This window comes from Liolophura sinensis, chromosome 6 (assembly GCF_032854445.1).
Source record: "Liolophura sinensis isolate JHLJ2023 chromosome 6, CUHK_Ljap_v2, whole genome shotgun sequence".
In the NCBI taxonomy this organism is placed as follows: domain Eukaryota; kingdom Metazoa; phylum Mollusca; class Polyplacophora; order Chitonida; family Chitonidae; genus Liolophura; species Liolophura sinensis.
The window spans coordinates 6,894,129-6,914,472 of NC_088300.1; the positions used below are offsets into that span (position 1 = coordinate 6,894,129).

At 38.5% G+C, this 20,344-nt stretch overlaps 1 protein-coding gene across 1 annotated transcript; it reads left to right on the forward strand.

Moving 5' to 3' along the window:
* Positions 1–55: 55 nt before the first annotated feature.
* LOC135467609 (integrator complex subunit 7-like) lies at positions 56–20,095 on the forward strand. Its single transcript, XM_064745383.1, is given in 22 exon segments — positions 56–155; positions 2,758–2,893; positions 3,520–3,666; positions 3,983–4,120; positions 4,465–4,493; positions 4,496–4,593; positions 4,964–5,080; positions 6,054–6,176; positions 7,474–7,588; positions 8,204–8,311; positions 9,269–9,372; positions 9,789–9,885; positions 11,163–11,305; positions 12,828–13,013; positions 13,221–13,376; positions 13,993–14,187; positions 14,726–14,829; positions 15,353–15,418; positions 15,908–16,043; positions 16,842–16,940; positions 17,215–17,406; positions 19,550–20,095. Coding segments are annotated over 22 exon segments (2,844 nt in total). The 5' UTR covers positions 56–64; the 3' UTR covers positions 19,814–20,095.
* The last annotated feature ends 249 nt before the right edge of the window (positions 20,096–20,344 follow it).

The following is a 20,344-nucleotide window of genomic DNA, read 5'->3' on the forward strand; positions in this document are numbered from 1 at the left end:
TTTGTATTCGTGAATTTAAATGTTTCCAGCTTCAGTAAAGATGGCGGCGCCCATAGTTAGCACGATGAACATGAGAGGGATTCAAGGAATCGCTGACAGTTACCACAACGTTTCCGACCCAGACGCTAATTCAGCTTTAATGGAATTAGAGAAAGGTGACACCTAAAAAATTTAGTCAAACTGTATGACCGTTTGAAAGGATAAATTCAGTTCTACCTCTTTGCCCATTGATACTACTGACATAATCTGATTCTAGACCCGCAGTCCTGAGAATTTGGTGTCTCTGCTCTAGTAGACTAACGTTTTCACAATGAACATAGCGTGACGCCCAGCCTCGGTTTAGTCTAGATTCACGATGAAAATTTCACTAAACAGCTCGAACCCTACCGGTATCTTACTTTTAGTAGGCCCTATCCACTGATTCCCTGAAATGGCTCATATGTAAAAATGTCAAAGTCAGCATCGGCAAACCATTTTTCAACAGTAATCCAGGCTGTTGTAAAGACTAGGGTTATATTTACATGTAACTTTCTATGTTACTACTTACGTCAATTCCTTCATGATTCGCAGAATGAGGTTGGCCTAATATGGAGGAGACTCTTTGCAGATGTAGTTCATGTGACAAAAGCATGTGACACACGCACATACGCATTCAACCCCTACCATGTTCATCTGCCTTACAGGCGTCTAAAAATCACGTTCTAGCACATCAGCTCGAGTGGTGTAGCGGTATAAGCAACTGGCTACGGACCTGACATGCTGTCTGATGGAAGTTTGTATCCAGAGCATTTCACAACAATTTAAGAAACTAGAATGATAAATGTCTTATTTACACTGTTTTCCTTTTCATGCAAATTGAACATCTCCCCATTCAGTCTTAATCATTGAATGAGTAAAAGCGTGTGACCATGGGGAAAAAAATGACAACAGAATGCATGTGGAAATCAACATGTAAATATAGCCTGAGTCCTTACAACTCCCTGTAATCCACAGCATGTTTTGAATTCAGACTTCCGCCAAGTCCTGGCAAGGTACCTGCTGGCTGTTTCAAAAATAAACTGATGACAACAAAATCTATCGTTTATGGTACCAGGTACCTTTGTATTTGAAGACAATAAATACAGTAAAAACAAATTCACTATGAAAATTTATAACCTTGCTGGAACTTGACGGAAGTTGGAATTCAAAACAAGACAGGTGTTGGTTTGACATGTTCAATTCAAAATTTTAAACACCTGGATTACTGTTAAAAGATGATTTACCGATGCTGGCTGTGACATAACTACTTTTGGATCGCCTTAGGAAATCCGTGCATACCAGATGTAAGGTAGGGTTCGAGCTGTTATTTTTAATGAGATTGTCCACATGGCTGTCCACATAGCATTACCATACACTGTGGCCAACTAGCTGAGGTACCAACAAAGGCATTAATTCAGTGTTAAATGTACGACCACCATATGTAATATTTCTGACATCCCTACAAAGGCGTCAGCCTAGTAGCATTTAGAACTGCCATATTTTCTAATGTGTCACAGAAGAAATATATTTTTCCGCAATTCCTTTAAATAAAGGCCACACATGCAGCCACAATTGTCATTGATAGTTGCACATGAATTTACGCACAATTTTTTTTTATCCAACACTGAACTACAATTCTTCTGCACAGAGAAAGTATCCTATAACACATTTGATCTTGAATCACATTATAACTTTATGGCTGTGCTGCTCAAATGAGAGTCTCTTATTTGCACTACAACAAGCATTCAACAAGTAAAATGACATACTGAATACCTGCTGCAATATTATCTAAATGACTCTAGGTTATCTTGTCCATCTCTTATTAATATTCACACTGGAGCTAGATTAGAAATTTTTTTCAGTCAGATACTGTTTTAATACTGACAGGTCAGAAAGTGGGTAACTGCCAAAATATGAATTTGCCAAATGGCCACAACTTCATCAATGGTAAATGAACTAATGTGTGTACTGTAGTCGCAAACGTCACCTGGCTCACAGCTGGAAGTCGATCTCAACACCTTTTAATTTAGCTCCAGGTCAAGCATAAACATAAGGGAAGCCCACTCCCAAACCATATTTTTCCCACATCATCGGTCTCACTGTGACTCACTACGAGCGAAATGTGGATTGAAGTGGGGAACAGGCTTTCCTGATGTGTCTGTTTGATGTAGAGTGTAACTGTAGTGATGCCAGGGCTAAATTGAAAGTAGTGGAGATCAACTTCCAGCTTTGGAACAAATGACATTTGCAACGATGGTACACAGTTTAGTTCAGTAAACGCTAACAATTTGGAAAATTGTTGTTAGGTGACAAAAGCACCTCAGACTTTGTACTCAAGTTGATATGGAGTATTGTGTCATGTGATGTTTCATCTTCAAACAGAAAAGAACATGCACATGTAATAGCTAACCATCAAATGATGGTTGGTTCTACCAGACGAATTATGTCTTCTGCAAAACCCAGTGCTACTTTATATTCATTTTATAAAGTTATGAAGCGGAGATAATGATAGTCAAATCTAATTAAAACATAGCCGTTATCACCGTAGAACCTCATCATTAATGTGCAATATATCCACCATGCTCTAGTTGCATTAATTTTAACACTTTTAATATCAACATTTTCAAAACAGATAGTTAATAAAACATGTAAAAGTTAATTACCAAAGAAATAGCAAAAAATGAAAATAAACTGAGGATTGCTAAGTGTTTTTCAGACTGTGTTTGTATGTATTTACAGGCTTACGATCGTCTAATGTTGGGGAGCAATGTGAAGCTGTCGTCAGATTCCCAACTCTTTTTGAGAAGTATCCATTTCCTATTCTCATTAACTCAGCAGTTCTCAAACTTGCTGATGTCTTCAGAGCTGATTTCAGGTAAGCTTCGGTTTTAATATCCAGTAAATTACCATTAATTAAAAAAAAAGACAAAAAACAAAACAAAGATAATTGACGAAAAGGAATGTGTGGATGTTGAAATTTTACAGATCTAATTTGCTATCACTCTCATTGTCTGGGGGGCCTTAGTTGCAGTAAACGGGCGATGAAGCTCGTGTGGCAGTTTGCACAGTCTAACCTTCATTGAAGACCACATGTAATCCACCAGTATGGTGAGCATATCTGTTTAGCAGTTGTGGGAAGGTATGTCAGTAAACTGTATCAGTATGTCAGGTTCCAGTGCCATAATATATAGAGCCAGTTAGTTCTGGAAAGTGTTTGGGCTCACAAACTAGTCGGCGTCCAATCTAATCATGCTGTAAAACTAACAAATAAATTCAACAAAATATGATGGTTTACCAGTGAAGTTTTCATGCCAGTTTCTTTCATTCACAGACTTAAAATATCTCAGTAAGCATCAATTACAGTTGCATTATAAACAAATTTCTTTACGCATGATCACAATATCACTTTTAAAGTTTGGGATCAGAAGTCCTCTTGAGTATGAGGTGAAGCAACAATGAAATAAAAAGCATAATCAGATATTTTTGTTTTTTGCTCTTCAGTAATAATTTTATCCGACTGTGTATTCTGAAAGTGGTGCAGCAAACTGAGAAGCACCATGACAAAGTCCTCAATGTTGAAGATTTCCTGAGGCGTATCTTTGCAGTTATACACAGCAATGACCCTGTTGCCAGGGCAATCACTCTACGGTAAGCCGTCAAAAATATGACCTGTACACACATTAGCTTACAGCTCAATAACTGAGTATTTTCTATTTTCAATTCAAGTATGAAAAGGCTTTATTTTATGTTTTATAGTAATATGGGTGCTTGAAATATAGATGTAAGATTCAAAATTTATAAGTTCAAAAAATTTATCCTCTGAATAATTTTGCAATTTTTATAAAAAAAAAACTATCAAATATTTTATGAATACTAGTTTCATCCAGTTATATATGTACCTTTCCGTGGGATCTATTGAGCACATACTCCAAAATTAAAGCTGTAAAATTTCTTGTTTCTCCAGGACCTTGGGAAGTATTGCCAACATGATCCGAGAGAAGAAAATTATCCATCACAGTATTGTTGTTGCCTTAGATTCTCATGACAATGTGGAAGTCGAGGCGGCCATATTTGCCGCTGAACGTTTTGCAGACAAATCAAAGTATGTACAGTGTGACTGGAATTATTTGCTGACTTCCAAGCTCAACATTTTTTGACAAAGAATAAATTGGTCTGGCAACTCAGGAAACTCAGGAAAAGAATTCTTAGTGAGAAATTAAGTATGCATTCCATTTGTAATCAAAACCAGATATACAAGTGTACAACATAAAATACCAATCAGATAAAAAAATGAAATAAGAAAGAATCAGATCCCATGATGATGCCAAACATCTGTTTCACAGCCCTTGGTATTCGTACATAGTTTGTATGTAATGAGATTTATGTTTGTGTGTTAACTCCGACCTGTTGATGTGTTGAATATTTATACATATATACTGCTTTCAGAACATTTGCAGCAAATAACTGCGAAAAGCTGTCCAGATGATTGAAAGTATAACCACCCCTGCTGACAGGAAACTAAAACTCATACCCATAATGCAACACATGTATCATGATGCGAGTACGGCATCAAAGGTGAATATTTCTTTTACTTAAAAGACATGGCTGAAATACTGCTGAAATCTGGCATTAAAACCCCAATCATTCTTTTACTTTAAAACTGCATCAGAGATGATTCATTCCATTTATGTCGTATCAAACACCAATAACACTATTTGGTTACAGAAGCCATTTTGAAATTACAGATAAATATTCTTTTTTCTGTTTTCCCTTATATTAAAGTAAATTTAATTATAAAAAATTATAAAATTTAATTATTTTGAATATTAAATTAAGATTTATGGTTTGAACATTTTAAGCCACAGTTTGGACTTACTATAATTGTTTGAAATTATACTTACCTCTTGTTTATCATGTCATTAGCAGTATTCTTTTCTGTATTCAGGCTCGTGAAGTGTGTAAATCATTACTACCAAAGTACCCCACAAAGCAGTTTGTTACGGTTATTCTGCACACAATGTCACAGCTGACAGCACGCTCCTTGATGGACATTCCACAACAGGTTACCTTCCTTTGTTTTCTTTATGTCTACGCTGCACTTACTCCATACCCTGAAGTAACAGAGATTTCAGAATCTCTATTGAACTGTGCTTTGGGTGGGCATTACTGTAAATAAAGTCGGAATTGACTGAATATTCAGCATCACACTCATGTGGATGACTCACTACTCAGCATCACACTCATGCGGATGACTCACTACTCATCGTCACACTCACATGGATGACTCACTACTCAGCATCACACTCATGTGGATGACTCACTACTCAGCATCACACTCGTGTGGGTGACTGACTATTCAGCATCACACTCATGTGGATGACTGACTATTGAGCATCGCACTCTTGTGGATGACTGAATATTGAGCATCACACTCATGTGGATGACTGAATATTCAGCATCACACTCACATGGATGACTCACTACTCAGCGTCACACTCATGTGGATGACTGAATATTCAGCATCACACTCACATGGATGACTCACTACTCAGCGTCACACTCATGTGGATGACTGAATATTCAGCATCACACTCACATGGATGACTCACTACTCAGCGTCACACTCATGTGGATGGCTCACTACTCAGCGTCACACTCATGTGGATGACTGAATATTCAGCATCACACTCACATGGATGACTCACTACTCAGCGTCACACTCATGTGGATGACTCACTGCTCCGCATCGCATTCATGTGGATAACTGAATATTCAGCACTCATGTGGATAAAATTGGAATTGGTATTCAAAGTAAGTCTCCATGTAAGTTGCTAGCCATCATCTATGTTCCCATTTTAACTGGAAAACATGTGAAAAAATTTCTGATGGTCTGGAAGCATACTTGTCCTACTTGTATACTTGTTTAACCAAGAGAGAGTTTAAAGCTTACAGTTTAAGAGCAACTTCAGGTCTTATTTTCAGTGATAAAAGATAAGACTTTCATGACCTTTTCAGCGTACATTTCTGACCCATAGGTGGAGCTGTTAACAAGTTACCTTGAGAGCGACCCTAGACGACAGGTCAAGATGATAGCATTGTCTGATCTGTGCATGTTGGCACGTATCGCTCCTCATTTGTGGAAGGTGGACACAGTAGAGGTAAGGATAGCTGCGGTGACAGGGAAATGGGGTACCTGCTTCTGTGTAATGGAGACTTGTCAAGCCGGATTGTCCATTATCTCTGTGTAATACATGAGTTCAACATTACCAGTTTGTCCATTATATCTGTGTAATAAATGAGTTCTAGATTACCAGTTTGTCCATTATCTCTGTGTAATACATGAGTTCTACGTTACCAGTTTGTCCATTATCTCTGTGTAATACATGAGTTCTACATTACCAGTTTGTCCATTATCTCTGTGTAATACATGAGTTCAACATTACCAGTTTGTCCATTATCTCTGTGTAATACATGAGTGCTACATTACCAGTTTGTCCATTATCTCTGTAATACATGAGTGCTACATTACTAGTTTGTCCATTATCTCTGTGTAATACATGAGTGCTACATTACCAGTTAATCCATTATCTCTGTGTAATGCATGAGTTCAACATTACAAGTTTGTCCATTATCTCTGTGTAATACATGAGTTCTACATTAGCAGTTTGTCCATTATCTCTGTGTAATACATGAGTTCAACATGACCAGTTTGCCCACAAAATGAGCAGGACAGGAGAGCTGGGACCCAAAAAAGATTATGCAAGGAAAGTTCCATAATGGCGATTTGCTTTTTATGGCTAAAACACTCTCGGGGTATTGAGCGCTTTGTGTTTACAGGTGTTGTGTAGGTTTGTCCCAAAGGTGATCTTCCCTGGTCTGGTGTGGGGGGTCCTCAGGGTACTGACCACATTGTCTTTGTTTTCAGGTTTTGTGTAGGTTTGCCATGAAGGTGACCTTCCCTGGACTGGAGTGGGGGGGTCCTCACGGTAGTGACCACATTGTCTTTGTTTACAGGTGTTGTGTAGGTTTGCCATGAAGGTGACCTTCCCTGGACTGGCGTGGGGGGTCCTCAGGGTAGTGACCACATTGTCTTTGTTTACAGGTGTTGTGTAGGTTTGCCATGAAAGTGACCTTCCCTGGACTGGCGTGGGGGGGTCCTCAGGGTACTGACCACATTGTCTTTGTTTACAGGTGTTGTGTAGGTTTGCCATGAAGGTGACCTTCCCTGGTCTGGTGTGGAGGGGCCCTCAGGGTAGTGATCACATTGTCTTTGTTTACAGGTGTTGTGTAGGTTTGCCATGAAGGTGACCTTCCCTGGTCTGGTGTGGGGGGTCCTCAGGGTAGTGACCACATTGTCTTTGTTTACAGGTGTTGTGTAGGTTTGCCATGAAGGGGACCTTCCCTGGTCTGGCGTGGGGGTCCTCAGGGTACTGACCACATCGTCTTCGTTTACAGGTGTTATGTAGGTTTGCCATGAAGGTGACATTCCCTGGTCTGGTGTGGGGGATCCTCAGGGTTCTGACCACCCTGTCTTCATCCCTGGCTGTCAATCTATTCTCCTTGTCTCCAGGTGAGTTGTTCAAAGTATCAGCAAGTAAGGTTTGAGTTTAATCCAGGTAATATATCTATATAACAAAAAAAAAAAGTTGATATGGCACTTTGGCTCATGTTTGTGATTATAAGTGTAAATAAAAAGTAAATTAAAATTAAACTATTTGGTGTGCAATTTTAAATGTTGTTTATACTCACAATTCACAGTCAGTAGCAAAATTGATTTCATTTTATTGAAGATACTACCATATAGATCAAACTCTTTGATATTTTACTCCTGTAACACAAAGAACATCTGTCAAATACAAACAAATCATCTTAGCTCAATAGGCAATGTTCTGACACTAAAACAACTGCTGCGTTTGACTTTTCCTTTAGCATCACGTAGGACAACTTTGTGCATATGAAATTACATGTACATGAACTCACATGATATCTGTAGGCCTTTGACAATGAAACTGAACACCTGCGATATTTGTGTGTTGTGTTGTGTATGTACATCTGTATGTATGTCCATATAACATTAGGTCTCATTAATACAGAAGAAACAGTGTGTGTATTCCAAGGACGTATTAGGAATTGTAGTGACTGGGACCTTGGTTGTGTTTTGATACATGTATCTCTGTAATTACAGGTTCCCTGGGGTTGGAAGTCTGCCAGCGTTACTGTTACCATGCCGACACGTCTTTAGCTGTGAAAGCTGTAGAGCTACTCACTGACCTTGCTCTGGCTGGATACAACAGTAAGAGAAAATGGAAATGAATACTTGTAGCAGTGTTCACAGTCACAACATGACAGCCATCATCAGCAAGATGAAAGTCTTAGCTGTGTGTGTTATTCTGGTCATCAGATGTATATAGAAGTTTAGGCTCTGTGTGTTATTGTGTTAATGAGATGTATGTCTTTGTTACCTGTGTGTGTTGTTGTGGTAATCAGATGTACGTGAAAGTGTTAGATATGTGTGTTATTGTGGTAATTAGATGTAGGTGAAAGCCTTGGCTGTGTGTGTTATTGTGGTAATCAGATGTACATGAAAGTGTTAGATATGTGTGTTATTGTGGTAATCAGATGTAGGTGAAAGCCTTGGCTGTGTGTGTTATTGTGGTAATCAGATGTACATGAAAGTGTTAGATATGTGTGTTATTGTGGTAATCAGATGTAGGTGAAAGTCTAGGCTGTGTGTGTTATTGTGGTAATCAGATGTAGGTGAAAGTCTAGGCTGTGTGTGTTATTGTGGTAATCAGATGTAGGTGAAAGTCTAGGCTGTGTGTGTTATTGTGGTAATCAGATGTAGGTGAAAGTCTAGGCTGTGTGTGTTATTGTGGTAATAAGATGTACATGAAAGTGTTAGATATGTGTGTTATTGTGGTAACCAGATGTAGGTGAAAGTCTAGGCTGTGTGTGTTATTGTGGTAATCAGATGTAGGTGAAAGCCTTGGCTGTGCGTGTTATTGTGGTAATCAGATGTACATGAAAGTGTTAGATATGTGTGTTATTGTGGTAATCAGATGTAGGTGAAAGTCTAGGCTGTGTGTGTTATTGTGGTAATCAGATGTACATGAAAGTGTTAGATATGTGTGTTATTGTGGTAATCAGATGTAGGTGAAAGTCTAGGCTGTGTGTGTTATTGTAGTAATTAGATGTACATGAAAGTGTTAGATATGTGTGTTATTGTGATAATCATATGACTATGTTACAGAAGGAGGTGCAGGCCTGGTGGAGCAGACGGTGTCAGCCATACAGACTCTACTACGACTCTCCACACTACAGCCTGCATTCAGCAAGGATTACACCAATGTCAAGGTAACCATCTTGTCCATCATCTTCATGTATGCACATTCCAGTCAAAAGCTGTAGTCTTAGTCAGAACCTCAATGACATTCAGTAAAGGAGATAAAAACTTAATAATTCACAGAAACTTCACATTTGCCCAGAAAATTCGCCAACAAAAGGGCATTCTAAGAGGCAAATAAAGTGTTAGTTTTGGTCCTAACTTTATTATACATTTTTTCAGTACAATATCTTCCTGACTTCAAGTTAAACCTTAGAATTAATTTTGTTTAGATCTTTGAAGAATCTGGAAAAATGAATAACTTTATGGTCATGGATCTAATTTTAACTCCGTTACAGTTAGCATGCTCATGTAAGTGGAGAAAGAGGAAGTCAGATTTATATTTATACTTATATATTTACATGTGCCTGGATCTATTATTTGACAGCTTGTGTTGAAGTGCGCAGTAAGGATTTGTTGCCACATTCCATCAGCCTGTTCTGTGTGTGTAGAGACCTTGGCAGATCTCCTCCTCAGTGTCTCAGGTCAGTGTGTAAGGAGAATGTAAAGACTTGTAGCCACATTCAATCAGCCTGTGCAGTTTGTGTAGAGACCATGGCAGATCTTCTCCTCAGTGTCTCAGGTCAGTGTGTAAGGAGAATGTAAAGACTTGTAGCCACATTCCATCAGCCTGTTCTGTGTGTGTAGCGACCATGGCAGATCTCCTCCTCAGTGTCTCAGGTCAGTGTGTAAGGAGAATGTAAAGACTTGTAGCCACATTCCATCAGCCTGTTCTGTGTGTGTAGAGACCATGGCAGATCTCCTCCTCAGTGTCTCATGTCAGTGTGTAAGGAGAACTTGTGTGAGTTAGGGAAGGGATTCTGTCCTGCCTGAGTGATTGGAGGTCATCTGTCCGAAATTGGGCAAGCAGTTTAAGTGTAGAGTTTAGTAGGTGAGTTACAGTGAGTAAGCATGTGTCACATTCACAAAACTTTGTAAGTCAGTTTTTCAAAACTTTTCTCTGAAGTAACATCATATTACCCTAATTCTGCTAATTTTTGAGACCATATTAGAAGTGTTGAAAGTAGAATATTACATTTCTTAAACCAGCCTTTTGGAAAAGTAAAAGTGTGAGTATGTTGTTCATGAGATGGTCTAACCATGTGAGAAAAAAGAAACTCAATATTCCTGCTAAAGTTACATATGTACTGGTTAAAATCAGCAGATCAGGCATCCCAAACCTAATAAGAAATAAGGGAGCTATGTAAAGCTTAACAATCAGTAGAGCAACTCAGTAAAACAAGAAAATAATGCATCAAAACCTTTCTGCTGTCAGTCAGGCTACAAGCTGTATTAATTAATGTGTTATTTATGAAATGAATAGTTACATTTCAGTCTTTATAGCACAAAATGATGTGTGTATGTATACACACATGTTCAAATGTAGTGTACATGGTAAGAAGTGTTTTGTGTGTACATCTACGTGTACATACACGTTGGTACACCTATGGTCTGAGGTACTATTCTGGCTCTGATCATGCAGGAGCTGGTTTGTTGAAACCACCATGCCCTTAAAGCCACATGCTTGATGCCAGCTTTGGCTGTTTGGGCTGTGGCTAGATTGTCAGGTATCTTCCAAAGGTTGGTGGTTTTTCCTGAGATAAACCTGACCACCATTGTATGAGGGGAAAATTCTTACGGTGAACACCAATCAAATAAATAAATAAATATACGTAAATAAGTGCGCATTACTGCTTATACTTGATTCCGTGCATTGATGTTCCTGTAATGTCCGTTCCATATCTGTGTGTGTTTCCTACAGGTCACCTCTCAGAGCTTCTGTCTGAAGGCTTGGCGGCTATAGGCGACCAAGACGGAGACTCATTACTGAGGGTAGTCCCTGTCCTTACTGACTGCTTAAGGAATGCCCTGCTGGTAAACGACGCTGAAACGAGCAAAAATCTGGTATGACTAGCGCTTAAGTAGCTTGTGAATTGAGTAAATTAATTGGTGCAACATGTACATAGACTAACTGAAAACATGCAGCAGTACTAACCCAAATGCTTGGCTTTGGAATTAATCATATAATAAAATTTTTTTATTGTTCATGAAATGGTAAAACACATACACTAAAGCTAATAAGGATACTTGTCCATGGATTATGAAGTACATGTAATCTGGCAATGCAGGCACAGGGAAAAAACAACCATAACCCTTTAACTGTGTGGCTCATTGTAAAAGCACTCCTAAAATCACCAAGCATATATAAGTATGTGTATACAGATATATATATATATCGGTTTAGGAGACATTTTGGTATTCACAAGAAGTAATGTGTTAAGTATGGATTGTGTGGAGAGAAACTAGGCTGAAGGTGAGTTATACTGACCACAGTGTTATCCTGTCTAGAGATTGCTTCAGTTCACCCACATTAAGTATGAATGAATGAATGAATGAAACCTTTATTTAAAGAGTGTAGCTCTGTCAAATTTAACAGTTTGCTCTTCCCAGAGGCCCTCTACAACAATACATGTCAGCGCCCTAATGTAAAACTGTTTTTATAGTGGTTAGAGTTACGTTTATCAATGTGAAGGTTGTTAACATTTGATAGAAGAAACTTATTGTTCACTGTATGAAGTTTCAGTGATGTTGGGTCAACACCTGTGGGGATGATATGAAAGTGATGCAGCCAGATAACTACTCAAAGGTCATTCAGATGACCAAGATATAATCTTGTTCCATCTGGGAGTCCTAGTATGATGTCTGTATTGTCATATAGTTACCCAGCCGGTCAGTTCAACCAGAGCAGTCGGCTACCTTCATAACATCTCTGTGGTTATAACTACAGATAATGAATTTCACAAAACAGCATTTGCGTATAACTCAATAACGAGGCCATTCCTGCCGTAACACTCGACACGAGTCACAAACTTGACACAAATGAAAGGTAAAATCTCAAGTGTGCTTAATCTGTGCAAAATTGTAAGACGAGCTCTCAAGATCAGGCACAAGCCAATCACGACCCACTTGAATGCGGATAACAGGTCAAACCACCCCTCTAACCCAGTGTCCAAGCTCCATACGCCGCAACTAAACATAAATAGCTTCATCTTTACCGGAATGAAAACAACTACAAATGAAAACCTGCTAACTTGAGACCTATCAATAACTAAAACCATCACACCAGCAGTTTTTTAATGCGTTCACTTTTAATTAAATGACAAAAATAAATAAAAACCAAAACAAAAGAAAAAGTAAAATATACAACTGTCACATTTGTAGTACAGTATAAAAGGGAGATAACTCAGTAACATATTGTCTAACAGATGAAGTTCACTTAGGATAAGCTTACTGCTCGACATGTTCAACAACTATTATAAATTAACACGAACATGACAATGGCAATATATTAATCTTTGTTACATTGTTTTCTCTGTACCTTAATTGTTGTCACAGATTTGTCTCTGTACACTGATCTTTGTTACAGGTTTGCTTGTGCACATTAATCTTCCAAGCCTCCTCGAGTCATTCCATTCCCACTGACCTTCGTCACCTTTTGCTCAACACTACAAAATCTACTAATGGCTGGGAAAGTTACAAAATAGGCAGGCAAGCCATGAGATATGGGCAGTATTGGATTGCCAAAGAAGTCTTCAAATCTTTAAAAAAACAGGTGAAAATGGGCTCAGCTTACGTTTGGAAGTTTTCGTCTTTTTTTTTTTATGAAACCTTGATAAGAGTACATGTATTTTGCACAGCATAACCAAATATTGTAATTTTTCTTTTCATTTAATGAATACAATATTTGCTGACACATAAAAATTCAATATATTCTCACTGGAGCTTTTGTAGTACATTGTTTGCCATTCCTCCTGATCAGGTGTCCACAGAACACCTTTACTTCTGGCTGAATGGACTAGAACACCTCTGTGCAGGAGAAGAGAGCCTTAGTGCAATGGAGAATGACGCCGGTAACATGATAGAGAAAATCACCCACGCTGTGGAGAATTACCACAGAGGTGTCACCTCTCTGAAGGTACAGTATTTTACCCTCAAATCAAAAACAAAAAGTAACTCTGATGAAATTCATTTTGATAATATCAATATTTCATGTTTAGTAAAAAAGTCATTATACAATAATGTGTTGTGGATCATGTTGATTACCAACTCTTTGTCAGATTGTGTTAACTTGAGGATCCAAGTGGTTTCAGTTTATTTGTTAATATGCAGAATACATGTAGTTATAGAAGACTAAAACCACAGAGAAAATCCTATAGTATGAAGCAATTCTCTTATTCTTTATACAAAATATCAAATGTACACTGCTCCAGAGAAGACAAGTCTATCTTTTACCATGCAGCTGTCGAGTATCTGCCTTTTTTGTCACAGGTCAGTGTTCAGTCCTGAACAGGGTGAAAGGTGAAATTTTGAAAACTGTGGGTTTTGTACATTCTCTTTTAAATAATGGTACCAGTATATTATGACTCAGTTTGGACCATATTATGACTCAGTTTGGACCATATTATGTCTGGGCTTATGCACCATCTTTGACATACTAAAATGGTTTAGTATGTTATGTCATGGATACATGGTACATGGAATATGGAAGTATTCACCAAAGTTTGCATATTTTCTTATCCTTCATTTTTCAGGCTGCTGCGACTCCGAGCTTCCCGCTGCTTTTTCAGAGTGGCTATGCCCACACGCGTGCTCAGATGCTTCAGGTGTTTACACAAGTTCTGCAGACATGTAATACCTTCCGCAGCTGTCCTCCCCCTGCTATAGCAACGGCTCTGGCAATCACTAATGGTCAGGAGGTCAGCCGCTGTGGTCAGCTCATTAGTCAGGTGAGAGGTAAAGGGGTGAAGGTCATACCTCAACTTAACTCATCACTGGCCAGTGTGGTCTGATCAGGTGATAGGTCAGGGGTTGAAGGTCATACCTCCAGTTAGCAGGCCACTGGTCATTTTGGTTGTATCAGTCAGGCAAGAGGTCAGGAAGTGAAGGTTACACCTCAAATCAACCGGTTACGGACCATTTTGGTTAGATCCTCTGTCAGGGGGTAAAGGTCATATCATAAGTTAGCAGGTCAAGGTCACTGGCTGAAGTATAGAACAAGGTCCTAGGTCATCCTCAATGAGTATGCAGTCATGTGTGGCAAAACAATTTGTTGCTGAACAAGTATGACATACAGGATAGTACTTTTGGTATTAAAAAGGCCTTTGGAACTGTGTCATTGACATATTTTTATGTTGAAACCAGTATTGGTAAGAATTGAAAAGATTAGCCAAGCCATTTGATTAAGGTTTTGTGTCTAAAGCCAAAGATTTCCCAACAGGATTTTCTTCACTGGAATGATCATAGACATGGTTTGTGTTGTTGCAGTTACACAAATGTGCATGTGAGTTTGGAGCGCTGAGCCAGAAGTTTGCTGTTCTTTATCACCAGTCATTTGATGCTGACCTGATCTCCCTCTACAACGTCAAGCTGTATCCTGTACATGTCCACATTAAGAGCAACAGCGTTGTATTACTGAAACCATCTGATTGAAGAGGGCCCTCATGGCCAAGGGGGTTAGCACACCAGCCCGGCACAATGACCCAGGACCCTCCCACCAGTGGTATCACTGTGAGTTCAAGTCCAGCTCATTTTGGTTTCCTCTCAGAAAAGGCCTGCCAGCAACTTGCAATTGGTTGTTGGTTTCACCCAGGTTCCCTGCAACCATAATGCTGACCGCTGTTGTATAAGTGAAATATTCTTGAGTAGGACGGAAAACACCAATCAAATAAATAAATGAGATCGTTTTATTAATATTCAAAGCAAACTCTGCTTAACATCAAAAAAGTACAGATTAATGAACTGATTTTCTTAAATCTGTCAAAACTTTATTTTGTTTGCCCAGCATTTAACAAAACCGGGCATGTTTTACATGTCATTAATTCTTTTAAATATGCATAAAGAAAGGAGACATAGAAAGCAGTAAATGCATCTAACCCTTGACCTTTGACCCAGATTACAAGAAACTTGTGATGTTCTTAACATGGCTATATTGTCTGTGCTACAAAATTCTCTGACAAGGTAAGCAAGAGCTCTGCCCTGTTTCTTCGCTCCATAATGCTTGTCGCCGTTTAATACAGCATAAAACTCCAAATAAATAAATTAATCAAACAAGCTGTCCAGATAACATAACATCCCGAAACATACACTATGTCTGTGGTCAGAAATCGAACAAAACTCACATTAGATGGCATTAATTTGGGTGGAAATATAGAAAAAAAAGTTTTTTGGATTGTTTTTATTCTGTTTTTTCCATTGGTCAAGTCACTGATTTGCTCTTGGTTATGCAAGCTCCGAGATATACACATAACTACATGTAGGCTGATATTCGTGACATATGTTGATAAACTTGAGCAATTTGATCAACCAAATTGCAATTTCTGCAATTGATTTTTGTCAAATGAGTGAAAAATTCTTGAACCTTACATAAAATGCCAGTCAGTTAAGTAAATATGTACCGTTTGTTGATTTATGTGTTTATTGAATTTATCGTGGATTGGTGTATTGCAGACAGAGTATGTTCCTGATGGGCTTGGATGGTGCTAAGCGGAGAGCCTACAGTGGTTACACAGACGTACTCCGACAGATTCCCACAGCTGTTTCTGCCATTCTCACTGATGATTCTAATGGACCTCTCACTTATATTGTTAGAGTCTTTATTTTTTTGGTCGTTTTGTGACTGATTTGGTAGACAGTTGTCAACTACAAAAGCAACTGTATGTATGTAGCTGTATTAAGGAACTAGAAGTGAGCACAATGTAAGGATTCCTACACAGTGCTGTTGCAGTCCTATCACAGACGTGAAAACCTGAATAACCAGTGCGCTCCTTATAAGTGGTAGTTAGCTACTGTAGCTTCTCATTTATTTGTACCACTCGGTAATTGGACATAGCTGTGGTAAGTGAACTGAGCCATGGTAATTGGACTGAGCCATGGTAAGTGGACTGAGCCCTGGTAAGTGGACATAGCTATGGTAAGTGAACTGAGCCATGGTAATTGGACATAGCTATGGTAAGTGTACTGAGCCATGAAAATTGGACTGAGCCATGGTAAGTGGACTGAGCCATGGTAAGTGGACTGAGCCATGGTAAGTGGACTGAGCCATGGTAAGTGGACATAGCTATGGTAAGTGAACTGAGCCATGGTAATTGGACATAGCTATGGTAAGTGAACTGAGCCATGGTAATTGGACTGAGCCATGGTAAGTGGACTGAGCCATGGTAAGTGGACTGAGCCATGGTAAGTGGACTGGGCCATGGTAAGTGGATTAGAAATCATTCCAGATATAAACCTCAGAAGTGAAAACATGAGGGGTTTCTTCACAACAAACTTGCTTTCTTGACATTATGATGCAGTGTTTATTCATTTACTGATATGTGCATTATGTTTGTTCGGGTTTTTTTCAAGATGTACAACTTCTAATCTTATACATTTCTTTGCTCAGCACATCGAGACTCTGACGGAAGCCATTTACAACCTGATCTCAGCATCTCTTGGATTCCCAAGATATTTCTTCCAGAGCCTACAGTCCACAAGCATTAAGGTAATCCTTTTACATTCATATGTTAAAGTAAATGGCTGTGTTTAATACAGCATGGCAAAATCAGAATACCTAGAGAGATTTTGGATATGTTTGTAGTTCAGATTTTTTTTCATTTTTAAGTAATTATTTTTGATAGCCAAGGAAAACTAACTGACTTTTTCCGAACAGACTGATGCCTTGATAAACAGATTTACTTCTGGATGCTATTGTTAGCATATGAATATTATAATATCATGAAATTGCTTGCTATAAAGTGGTGATATTTTTCATACAGTTGGCAATATCTCCCCAACCTCGATCTCTGTCGGAGCCGGTGATGCTGTCACATGATACTCACCTGACCCTGAAGGTGGAAGGAATCATCCAGCATGGCAAACGGCCGGGGCTGTACCGTAGCGTCCACGCTGTCAGGGTCAGTGTGACCTCTAACCTTCAGGCTCGCAGTCAGATGACACAGGAGAGCAAGGTGAGTGTAGACATTCAGTGTACAGGGAGAAAGCTGTAAAACAAATGTTTCGTTCTTAAATCATCCAGTTTGACTCGAGGTGAAGTGTAACCTTAAAATAACAATCAAAACATATGGTCTAAGGCTGCATCAAAGAACTGTTGTATTAGTGAACAAGACATGTGGAACCCACATTGTAATTTTCCACTTTACATTGGCCAGTAATGGGAAAGAGAGTACACCTCACAAGCATGCGACCCAATACATGATCCACCATGACCACCTATTCTCAGTCTGCCCAATGATCCTTTAATTGGAGAGGTTAAACCCTTTTACCTTGCTCATTTCAATGCACATTTCACCTTCCCATAATGTTTAGTCTAGCTAGTGTTAGGAGCAACTACTAGATATGTATTTAGGGAGATGGCCCAGAGCCCTGTATCACCAAAACTGAAATTGGTCAGATACTGGCAAATACAAAATGGTGGTGTCACTCTTTGTGGAGTGTCCTGTCTGGTGTATAGGACTTCTGACTGATATTGTGGTGTCAGAATGGCTGAATGGGTGTCATGTCTATTGTCAGGGAGCTCTGGCTGAATTGGTGTCACGTCTGGTAGCGGACAAAAGCCCCGGTGGACAGTATTAAGAGTATACACTGAAAGACAAACGTTGATAACTTATTTGAGAAAAATTTAAACTTTCTACCTGAAGTGATGTTTCAGGAGAGGTAGACCCTACTTGTTCAAACAGCATGTTTGTTGACGAAATCATTTTTTTACTTGACTCGAAATTGGGAAGAGATGTTTTCTCTCAAGGGAATGCTTTGACATTCGTTCCAGTTTCTGAAATCAAAAGAAATCTACAAATATGGCAAACAATTGCTGTTGAAGCTCCTGTTGGACTTTCTTTCATATGTGAACACAGATTGTGTGAATATGTCGATTGTTTCTATCCAAGGAATATATTTTACATGATACAGACTATGGTTTATTGTAAATACTTGCAGCAGGGATTGTTTTATCCTCAGGAAACAAAAGAAATTAAACGGGCCTTTTTTTATTGCTTCTATTACTGCTAAATATCAGCCTAACTAGATAAGTTTAGCGATATAGGCCTATATATCCATGGGTATACATAAAATCATGAAATAAAAAAATAAGAACCAAAACGAAAGTAGAAACCATTTTTTTTCTGTTTGTGGCAACAATTTCTGTGTTTTCAAATGGATAGTTTACTGTTGGTTTTCAAAAATTGCACCCTATGTCAGTTTTTTAGCTTTTGCAATTTGCGATTTTATGATTCCGAATAATTTGTATTAGATCATACATGTACACATCCATGTTGTACTTATAAACAGAAATTACACAGAAACTTGCAAATATAAATTTTGATTTGTTATTCTTTTTTCGTATTCGAAAATAATGTTTTTCTTGTAAAGTAAAAAAAAATTTTGATTCAAATTTCAAATAATCTCTATTTGCAAATACATTTGTTACAGTGAACATGTAAAACAGCATACGGTGCCTGTAAACCGACTCAAAAAGCATACGCCATTGCATGCGCGAGCTGACACTGTGAATCTTAGTAAGCTATAACCTGTCAGCCGTGCTGAAAAACTTCAACCAATCAAATTGAGTATACTGGTAGACGCTTCGGAGAATGAACTTATGTTTGCTTGACGAAAAGTATTCGATAATAGTATTAGTTTGACCATATCGTTTTGGAAACGTATGTGTACAGAGTTTATTAGAAAGAAAGCTGTTGAACCCGAGTGCCCGACAGAGATACGTTTTGATGGCAATTTTTTATATGGCAAACGCAGTCACACTATGTATTTCTCGTCAACAAATATTTAACATCATGTTTTTTAGACTGTCGGACATGTTTCATTAGTTAAATAAGACGACGAGGCTTTTGTCCGCGGGGTTTTTGTACACCCGGGTTTTTGCCCACCGGGGATTTTGCCCTGGATTAGGTAGTTGGACTGGCTTGCCAAAAGCAAACAAGTCTGATTTGGCTGAAGTAATGTTGAAATTTACACTAAATTGTAAGTACATAACAAACAAATGTTGCAGTTCCAAATCATAAATGTCAATATCTTTATAACATAGCTGTTAGTTCATGTTTAAACTTTGTAGAATATCTCGTGGACTTTGTATTTCAGCCTCAGGACATTGTCAGTAACGATCTCGTGAAGACTGTCGAGCCTCACAACGACTACTTCAGTGCTAACTTCCTGCTGACTTTCCCCGTGACCGGTATTCATGGTGTCACCATCAGGGCGTCCATCTTGGATTCTGAGGACATTGTGTGGAACACGAGTGCTCAGAGCTCATTCCTAGTAAAGTCCGAGGACCAGGCCTTTCAAAAACAACAGCAGATTTTAATCAGAGCTATGCATAGGGCTTCCTCAGCAGCACATCATTAAACAAGAAACCTGATGTGAAAATTGCTAGCTTTGTCAGCTTGTGAAGATCAGCTTAGCCATTTTGCGTTATTTTTGAATCTGAAATCAGTGAATTATATTAGCAAGGAACTGAAATTCTTCATGAATGTGTATAATTGTCTAATATTTTCTTTGTCATTTAGCTTATGCTGCTTTTTGTTAAGTCTTATAAAAAGTATTATAAAAATATAATACTGTGCATAAGTTTATGAAAGTTTCATCTTTTTTTTCCATAACAGACAGTGCTCAACAATACTCAGTATTGCCACAGTTTGGGTATATAGTCAGCCATGTGAAACGAGCGATGTTATCTTCAGTAATATTTGGTAAATAATATTTTGTTCAATAACCACGCATGAACCTGACCTCTGTCAGGTTCTCGAGGAAGGTGTTAAACATCGATCGAATAAATCTCTTGTGCTTGAGATTGGAGAAAATGCTTGTCATATTCAACATAATATCCGGTTAGTATAAAAGAATCTTTATGTTGAATTAATAGAATATGTGTGTTAT